The sequence below is a fragment of the Oryzias melastigma genome, linkage group LG22, assembly GCF_002922805.2.
Source record: "Oryzias melastigma strain HK-1 linkage group LG22, ASM292280v2, whole genome shotgun sequence".
Classification (NCBI taxonomy): Eukaryota; Metazoa; Chordata; class Actinopteri; order Beloniformes; family Adrianichthyidae; genus Oryzias; species Oryzias melastigma.
Window position 1 is genome coordinate 2113328 of NC_050533.1, and position 10059 is coordinate 2123386.

General features: G+C 41.4%; 1 protein-coding gene across 2 annotated transcripts in view; it reads left to right on the forward strand.

Moving 5' to 3' along the window:
- rcor1 (REST corepressor 1) overlaps positions 1-10059 on the forward strand; it is a 16134-nt gene that overhangs the window by 3807 nt on the left and 2268 nt on the right. For both annotated transcript variants that reach the window (XM_036209940.1, XM_024265044.2), the window contains exons 5-10: positions 1288-1449; positions 1513-1631; positions 4988-5066; positions 5167-5217; positions 6175-6321; positions 6390-6467. In XM_036209940.1, the coding sequence (XP_036065833.1) occupies positions 1288-1449; positions 1513-1631; positions 4988-5066; positions 5167-5217; positions 6175-6321; positions 6390-6467 (636 nt within the window). The remainder of the gene's footprint in view (positions 1-1287; positions 1450-1512; positions 1632-4987; positions 5067-5166; positions 5218-6174; positions 6322-6389; positions 6468-10059) is intronic.

A 10059-nucleotide genomic window follows, 5' to 3' on the forward strand; every position in this document is an offset into this window, starting at 1 on the left:
TGCATCAGAATGGGGCCGAGCAGGTAGCTTCTATTTTAGCAACATGCCAACAATTTTGGCTAATTTGTTATCTACTGAGGTTTTTTAAGAGAATTTGGAGTTTAGCTTCTATTTTAGCAACATGATAACATCTTGGCTAATTTGCCATCTACTGAGGTTTTCATGCTTTTTTAGAGTTTAGCTAATATTTAGCAATATGCTAACATTTGTAACATTTGTCTAATTTGTTATCTACTGAGTTTTTTTATACAAATTTAGATTTTGGCTAATATTTTACCACAATGCTAATGTTTTTGGCTAATTTGCTGTTTACTGAAGTTTTTAAGGCTAATTTAGAGTTTAGCTTCTATTTTAGCAACATGTTAACAATTTTGGCTAATTTTTTTTCTACTGAGGTTTTTTAGGCTAATTTTGGGTTTAGCTAGAATTTAAGCAACAAGCTAGCTTTTTTTCTAATTTGACATCTACTATGGTTTATGGGCTAATTTGAAGTTCAGCTAATTTTTTTATCAACAGGCTAACGTTTTTTGCTAATTTAGCTTACTGAGGATTTTTAGGCTATTTTAGAGCCTAGCTAGCACTTAAGCAACAAGCTAACTTTTTTGGCTTATTTGGTATGTATCTACTATAGGTTTATGGGCTAATTTGGAGTTCAGCTAATATTTAAGCAACACTAAATATATATATTTTTTTAGCAAAATTGGCATGTATAAATGTTTTTTAAGGAATTTCACTGCAAATTTTTCAGAAATTTAGATCAGCTTCAGCACTCTTTCATAGTTCAATAACATTTTCAGTCTTTTAGTAAATTTAACGTTTTGCAAATAGCGTTTGCATTTTCAGCAAATCCCTTCAGCAATTAAAGTAAATTACGTCACCATTTTCAGCAAAAAGTTTCAGCATCTTCAGTTCAGCAAAAAGCATTCACACCAACATGATCACAGGTAATCCAACTTAACATTTGTCCTCTATCATTAAAAAAACATCACAAGAACATGTTAGAAACACAATTCACATCAGAGGAGATCTTTAAGAAAGGAGATCTTGTAAGCAGATGAGATGAAGCGTTTCATCCAATCATGTGACTCAGTCCTGACGAATGGAAACGAGTCGAAATGACTCAAATTCTTGACTGCTGGAGTTTCTAAAGATCAGCAGGAAGATGGTGTTGCAGCATTAGGCCACGCCTCCTCAGTTGCTGTACTGTTTGAACTCTTCAGTCCAGCTCATCAGAACCACCCATGGCCCGTCAGAACCGCTTCAGCTGTCCTCTCTGCTCTGCCTCAGGCTCTGGGGATGCTCTTCTGGCACAAACACAACATCGAGAAGTCGCTGGCCGATCTTCCCAACTTCACTCCGTTTCCGGACGAGTGGACCGTGGAGGACCGGGTCTTGTTCGAGCAAGCCTTCAGCTTCCACGGGAAGAGCTTCCACCGGATCCAGCAGATGGTAGGCTGACCGCATGTTCCCGGTGGGGAGGGCCGCGACTGACGGCTGTGTGCGCCTGTGCAGCTTCCTGACAAATCCATGGCCAGCCTGGTTCGGTTCTACTACTCCTGGAAGAAGAGTCGCAGTAAAACCAGCCTGATGGACCGACAGAACCGCAAACAGAAGAGGGAGAGAGGAGACAGGTGAGATGCAGAACCACTGACTGTATGAGAACTGGACCGAGTGACTCTTCCCCTGGCGTTCCAAACAGGAAGTAACCATTAGTCGTTCTGTTGTTCAGAACAACCGTTCTGGCTCTGATACTTTCTCTTGATAATCCCTCATTCTTTTCATGATATTCTTTCTATTACTCAAGTTATAAACTGGCCAATCAGATTCCTAAATAAAAGTAGGTGGAGCCTTCTGGCCCCCCCCACCTCCAACGTTCAAAACGTTTGAAAACTGTTAAAATAATGGTTTGTGGCAGCACTAATAATCCCACCCCGGCTCGACCGTACCTTTACTTTACGTGGATTATCTTTATCCGGTTCGTAATTTAAGATCAGATATTTATATCTGTCCAACATAGATTCAGGTTATTATGAATCCTCAAGTAACAATAAATCATGACTATGGAAGTAGATTTAACACTATTTCAGACTTTGTCTTTGCATTTGCACGTGACCCGGAACTGTGACAAAAAAAATGGATTTATTTAGATTTTGAAGCTATTTTTTAATGGCAGAAGTTGATTAGATTTGATTTTGATCCACCTGGCTGGATAAAGTGATTGTTACACCTATAGATGCTGGACGATATGACGACACATCAAATGATGGATAGAAATGTTTCTATTGTGTAATTGTTTTTACTGCTGAACTTAGTGCAAAAATGGGTTTTCCTACTAAGAAACTCAAAACTGCACTTTAAAAATGTTTCTCATTTGTAACAATTCAGTTTCATGTTACTTATGATATATATTGTTATTGTGATATAAAATAATGTATATCGTGATACAGTTTTTCCCATATCGCCCAGCTCTTGATAGACTCCTACCTGTCGCACACCTAAATGTGTGAATCTGTTCTCTGAGTTTGACTCATCCTGAGGAGCATCAAGCTGAAGCTCAGGAACCATTGAGTGGTTTAGCTCTTGAATGTGCTGATGTTCATACAGGGAGGCGTCGGGTTCCATTTCTAGAGTCTTTGGTATGGGTTTGAACTCACAACACACCAGTCTCAGAGCGGACACTCTACCACTAGGTCACTGAGTGGACAAAGATACAGCAGAGACACACAAAAACACCCACAACTTAAACACACTTCTTGATCTTTATAGTCAGGATGGAGTTAAAAGTCGATGCAAACATGTTAAATTTGTGGTCCCGCTGAAGGTGATTTGTGTGGCCAATCTGCGTTCGCTGCGTCTGATTGGACGCAGTGACTCCACCCCCAGACTGATGCTTGTCATAAAAATGTACTTCGGTACTTCTGTGACTCAGTTTGACGACCTGCTGTCGCGCATTAGTCAGAGGACGGCAAAATAAGGATCAAATTACAAGATCTTTTAATTATTGTCTGCATACAAATAATAAAAACATCATGAAGTTCAGGAGAAAGATCAGATTACATCATCAACACGTCACGACCCAAACAGTTCCTGATTGGTCGATGTGATGCAAATTCTTCATCAAAATTTGAGGATTTGAACTCACTTAGAGCGGCAAAGTATTTGCAGCGCTGCAGGAAATGTGATGCCGCCAGAAAACGTGCCGACCCCGATCCGAAACCGCTAATCATGTCTGAGCATTGAAACTGGACACCCCAAACGCCACGCCAGGGGCTTTAGAAGTACCAGCATTCATAACCACTGATTTCTATTTATTTACACCAGATTTGTAATTTTAAGATTTGACAGCATGTACACAAAACAGTTTGTCACACTCTAATTTACTTGATGGATTACTAGCTACTAATCACTAACATGTTTCCCATTGTCAAAAACACTGCCTGGCCAAAAAAAGGGTCATACACTCTAATAGTTCGTTGGACCGCCTTTAGCTTCGATTGCGGCACACATTGGCTGTGGTTTTGTTTCCATAAGCTTCTCCAATGTCACAACATTTATTTCCATCCATTCATTTTTCACCAAGATCTTGTATTGATGATGGTCGAGTCTGACCGCTGGGCAAAGCCTTCTTCAGGACATCCCAAAGATTCTCAGTGGGGTTAAGGTCTGGACTCTGTGGTGGCCAATCCATGTGTGACAATGATGTCTCACGCTCCCTGAACCAGTCTTTCTCAATCTGATCCCGATGAATCCTGGCATTGTCATTGTGGAATATGCAAATCAGGGAAGAAGAAATCCATTGATGGGATAACCTGCTCATTCAGTATATTCAGGTGGTCAGCTGACCTCATTCTACGAGCACATACTGTTGCTGAACTTAGACCTGACCAACTGCAGCAACCCCAGATCATAACACTGCCCCCACAGGCTTGTACAGTAGGCTCTAGGCATGATGGGGCATCACTTCACCTGCCTCTCTTCTCACCCCATCACTCTGGAACAGGGTAAATCTGGACTCATCAGACCACATGACCTTCTTCCATTGCTCTAGAGTCCAAACTGAAGTCTTTTTATCCGGTTAGCCTCACTGATTAGTGGTTTTCTTAAGGCTCCACAGCTGTTCAATCCCTTGAGTTCCCTTCGCATTGTGTGTGTGGAAATGCTACTTATTATTAAACTGAGCCCTGAGTTCTTTTTTCTTCCATTTGATCTCATCACACCTTTAAGTGATCGCCGATCACCATCATTCAGGAATGTTTTCCAGCCAAATTTCTTCTTGGAAGACGATGGGTCCCTACTGTCCTTCCAGTTTTTAATAATCCGCTGGACAGTTCTGAACCCAATTTTAGTCGTTTCTGGGATCTCCTGAGATGTTTTCTCTGCTTGATGCCTTCCAATGACTTGACCCTTCTCAAACAGACTAACATCTCTTCCACGACCGCGGGATGTGTCTTTCCACATGGTTGTTTAGGAAATGAGAAGCAACTCATTGCACCAGTTGGGTTTAAGTAACTTGTTGCAGCTGAAAGATAATCGCCCATGCAGTAATTATCCAGTAGAAGGCTCGCACCAAAGTGCTTAGTTAAATCCAGGTGGCGACTTTTCTTGGCCGTTCAGTGTATGTGGCAGCACAGAGAAAGAATCCATAAATTGGAAAAAAAATTTAAATTCTTCTTGAAAGATTAAATTTGTTCTTCCGAGTCCACTCTCACCTGATTGGTGAGAGTGGTTGCCATAGAAACGCGGACTCAGACCAATCACTGCTTACTGACGACGTCTGGCTCCAACGTGGCGGCATCAAAGAAAGGCGTCTGATTGTTTCGATTTGATTGGAGCCAGAAGTGAACTATCACTCAGTCCGGTTCTCTGATACAGTCAATGATCAGAGCATTAATTGATGAAGGTGAGGGACTGAAGCTGACGGCCGAACCTCGCTGTAGGCGGAGCTGTGTGGTGAGATCAGCTCAGTGACGGTTTTCTGTTTCAACAGCGATGAAGAAGGCGAGGAGGGAAACGGAAACCCCACCAGCGACCTGGAGTTTGACTCAAACAAAGATGAAAAGAAGGAGGTAATTCTTCTCAGCTTATGTGCCGACTGCTGTTTGACCGCCTGCTGTTTGACTGACTGCTGTTTGACCGCCTGCTGACCTTCTACCCATCTGCTTTCAGGTCAGCTCCTCATCGGAGGGGTCGGAGGTGAAACCTGCTACTGGGCTTAAGGTGAGAACACCTGAGTCTCATGAACCTCCTGGATGTTAGACCTGAACCGGCCTCAGAGCGGCCACAAGGGGGCAGCAGCGCTGCAGAGAAAGTTAGAGCTGGAGGTTCTGATGGAACTCAAGAACCAGAAACATGAGGGGAAAATCTCTAGATCACATGTGTCAAAGTCAAGGCCCGGGGGCCGGATCCGGCCCTCCGGGTAATTCTATCGGCCCTCCAGATCATTTTGTTTGATTATTAATGACCCAATTTTGTCTTGCGTTTATTTCTAATTTCTGTAATTTTGACAAAATATATTTTTATGGAGAGTAAAATATTGAAAGTTATTTAAGGTTTAAGTTGATTTATTCTGGAATAATATTCCTGCCTTTTTATTATTCAGAGTTATGTTTAAAATTTATGGTTTTAAAGTTTATAAAAATTGTCCTTCTGGTAGCTTTTTGGACTATTTGGGGATTTACTAAGATTGTTTAGGCTATTTAGGAGTATAGCCAATATTTAAGCGACATGCTAGCTGTTCTGGCTAATTTGGGCTTTTTTCCCATTTTTTAGCTGCCATCAGCTTCAGCGTTTTTAGCTATCAATTTCAGCATCTTCAGCTGTCAAATTCAGCTTCCAGCATTCACACTAGCATTATCACAGGTAATGCTATATATCTAGTTTATAATTGTGTTAAAAAGTGACAGTTTTAAAGTTTTAAAAATGTATTTTTAAAGTGTCTAATATTTATCGTGTTCGGCCCGCGACCTAAGGTGTGTTTTGGATTTTGGCCGCTTGTGTGATTGAGTTTTAAGTTCAGGCTCAGGTGATCCGATGACATCATCAGAACAACTCACCTTAAACATCCGAAAACATCCTCCAGAGTGATGAAGGAAACAGATTTAACGTGATTCTGGTGATGCGAATTTGAGCTTTTCTTGGTCCTCTGACCCGTTTGCGCCCCCCCTCCCCCTGCAGATCGGAGGGAAGGCATCCCAGAGGATGAAGAAGCGCCCCCCCAGAGGGATGTTCCTGAGCCACCAGGACGTTCTCTCCCTGTCGTCCTCATCTCCTCAGGGCCTCATCCGGCAGCTGGACTCTCAGGTGGTCTCCATCAAGAGACAGGTCCGTCCTGGTCACTTCTGTCGCCCCGCCCCCGCCCGCACACCTGCTCACCTGTCCGTCCCTTTCAGATCCAGAGCATCAAGCAGACCAACAGCACTCTGAAGGAGAAGCTCGGCTCAGGAGTGGAGGAGTTCAAGCAGGCCGAGGTAACCATGGCAACACGGTCAGAACTCTCTTTGCTTTGGTGGAGATCCAGATCCAGAACCTTAAATAGACGTGCACAGCTGCACATGCACGTCATGCACGTGCAGCTGTGCACGTCTGCAGACGTGCTTATCTGGGTCAGCTTTGATCCAGGCCAGCATCTTCATGCTGGAGTCCAAAAGCCGCATGACTGTTCAAACCTGGCTAGAATTCAAGCAGGAAGCCACGCCCCCTCCCTCCATGCCGTCATTCCTGTCAATCATGTTTCTGGAGTTTTCAGGTTCTGCTGTGGTTTCCCAGAAGGTCGTAACATTTCCTCCTTTCTTGAAGCGGAAATTATTTTTAGTTTCTAGAAGTTGCAGATCATGTGGAGTTTCCCAGAGCGTCTGATTCTAGAGCTGCAGTGACGGTCCACTCACTGATTCATCGTTTTTCTAGTGGAATGACTCTATTTCTGCTTTCATCTAATCCTTTTTTAATTCTAAAGATTCTTATATTAATGTTTCAAAGGATTTAAGAGATTTTAAGTTTTTTTAAGATGGTTCAACATCAGGAAAACAGAAAAGAGCTCACAGGATCAGTGGTCAGAAGGTTAAACGCTGACAACAAACTTCAGCAGAAAATCAGGCACTGAAAAACATGTAAAGACCAACTCCAGTGAAAATCATCATTTTCTTGTTTTTCAACATGTTCTTTTAGCATTTTCCGCTCATAATAGAGGACTTTCATACAATAATTTACAATTAAAAAAAGAGTAATTCTTCATTTAAATCAGGAACAGATGAAAACTGGATGCTTGAAAATGCTGACACACCGAAATGGACCTCCGCTCCAATTCTGAAGGATCCACTTGCAGACAAATGGATTTATCAGCACCTCAAGTGGTAACCAAACACTAAATCAACTTTTTATGGCCGTTGACCTCTAGAAATGGGGCTATAAAAGAGCTGTCTTATTTAATTCCTGAAATTATAGTCTAACAGCGTCTGTGTGCTGCCCCCTACAGGCTGAATCGAGGTGTTACAGTTGAATTTTGGGAAGTTCGAGTCATCATGCTCTGCAGCTCCAGCATTAAAGCCCCGCCCATCATCGATTCTGTAACGGTCGGTTGTTAGCATGTTAGCTTTAGCATGGCTCGTAGCCTTCAGTTGTTAAAATCTACTGACTTGCACGACTTTGTTGGAAGTTTAGGACACAGTGTTTGAGTGTAAATGGGATTGAATCCAGAGAACTCTGGTGATGGATTTACAGTCAACGACTCTCTCAGGATCGTTAGCTTAATACGTTAGCCTTTATTAGCTTATGATGCTAGCCTCACTTTACCCCTTTCGTCTGGACCATGAAAGTTCTGTGGAGATTCTGGCATCACTTTGCTCTGAACCACTTTGTTACCTCAATCTAACCTCACTGTCAATCGCAGATCCAGACCACACCTCCCCTATCAGCCCGCCCCCTTTTCTTCTCCATCTGTCCCGTTGTGCTACGTTTCATTTTCCTCATCTGAGCTGCTATCTCCTCGAAACTGTACGACTCCGCTAATGTTAGCTTGGGGTTGTGAGGCTGTAAACTAGCGTCAGAGAGTGTAAACAATAGCTGATGGGACATTAGCGGAGCTAACATCCACGAGCTAACATCTGCGAGCTAACATCCGCGAGCTAACATCCACGAGCTAACATCCACGAGCTAACATCCGCGAGCTAACATCCACGAGCTAACATCCGCGAGCTAACATCCACGAGCTAACATCCACGGGCTAACATCCACGAGCTAACATCCGCGAGATAACGTCCGCGAGCTAACGTCCGCGAGCTAACATCCACGAGCTAACGTCCGCAAGCTAACATCCGCAAGCTAACATCCGCGAGCTAACATCCGCGAGCTAACATCCTTGAGCTAACATCCACGCCCACAGTCCCGCCCACAGTCCCGCCCTCAACCCAGAATCGAATTTTCTTATGAGCAGCAGAAAATGTGCCATAAAATAAGGAAACTGGCTTTTTGATTTTGGCTAAAAACTGTATAATTAGAATAAAATTTAAACTGTACTAATAACAAAATTCCTGCAGTTGTATGTTCTGATCCGGTGATCACCAACCCGTTTCAGAACACGGACCGGTTTAATGTTTTCACAGACCAGTCTGTACGAGGATGAAGTCGGCGTCTGATTTTTTCTGTTAGATTTTAGCGGTAAAGTTCGTCTTCGCCTTCTGTCAAATACCTGCAGTTGCTCTAAACTTTATTTATCCGGGTTCCTGCTGGTCCTTAAAAAGTCTTAAAAGCCTTGAATTAAAAAATGTGGAAATAAGGCCTTAAAAAGCATTAAAACGTCTTAAATTTTGATATCTGTCTTAAAATTGGGACAATTTCAAAGTTTTCCTTCATTAGTTTTCAAAGCTTTAGATTATTTCTCTTAGCTGAAATGTTTTTGTTTGTGTTTTCAACAAATGATTCAAATGTCCCTTCAAATTCGTCCATATTTCCGCTCTCCTTGTCTTACTTTGACTAATCTCCGACTCTGCACACATGCATCAGTAATTATTATTATTTTTATTAGTTGTGTCTGTTTTGTTTCATTTAAGAAAGAGAAAATGTCAGAGCCAGTTGTTTACACCAATTAGTTTGATTGGTCATCTATGGTTCCACTGCACTACAATTTAAATAATGAATTAATGAAGGTTTATGTAGTCTAGTAACTGTAATTTAATCACTGAAATTTGAACTGACATTTGTTACGTTACTCTGTTACTGACGAGTAATTTAGGGTTTTTTTGTCCATAAGGATGGGACAAAACAGAGAATCTGGTCTTAATTTTTCATATGTAAGGTCTTAAAAAGTCTTAAAAATTCTTGAATTTAAGTAAAAGAAATGTGTAAAAATCATGTTTATACTGTAGATTTCATGCAGGAACCATTAAAATGTGAGCAAGAGTTTCACTTAACCCATAACTTTGCACCTTTCTTTTGTTTCGTGAGTTGTTCTATTTTCTATTTATCTGTTCTGATTGTAAAGAGAACTGGACCTGGATCTCATTATACTGGTAAAATGACAATATTCTATTGTCTACTGCAGAATCAGACGCCAACTTCAGACTCGTTTGACTTTTAAGGCACGACGGATAAATAAAGACAGTGCAGATATTTTCTAAAGATGATAATAAAGATGTTTCCACTGTTTAAACAACGTTATTAGCAGCATCTTCATTAAATAAGACAGCTGGTTGCTGAATATTCTGCATTATTATTATGATAAATTGATATTTGGAGTAAATTCTCCTGGTTTTTCTCTGTTAAATGCAGATGTCTTTTATTTTGAAGTTGAAGGCTCTTCTGTTTCCTCTTTTCTGTCAAATTAAACTTTTTGTTTTTGGTTCACTTTGCTAGCTTGCTGGTTTCAGTTTAGCTGTCGATGCAGCCGTTTTAATGAAGTAGCGGATGGATTCTCTATACGCATCGAGCGACTGGACACGTGTAAAGAACAGGTCGGATGTTGTGGAGGGAATCCAGAAGGTTTTCAAAATAAAACGTCCTTCAGAACCAGATAAGAAATAAAACATAAAAAAATGTAGATCGTGTTTTTTTTTTTTTTTTTTTTTT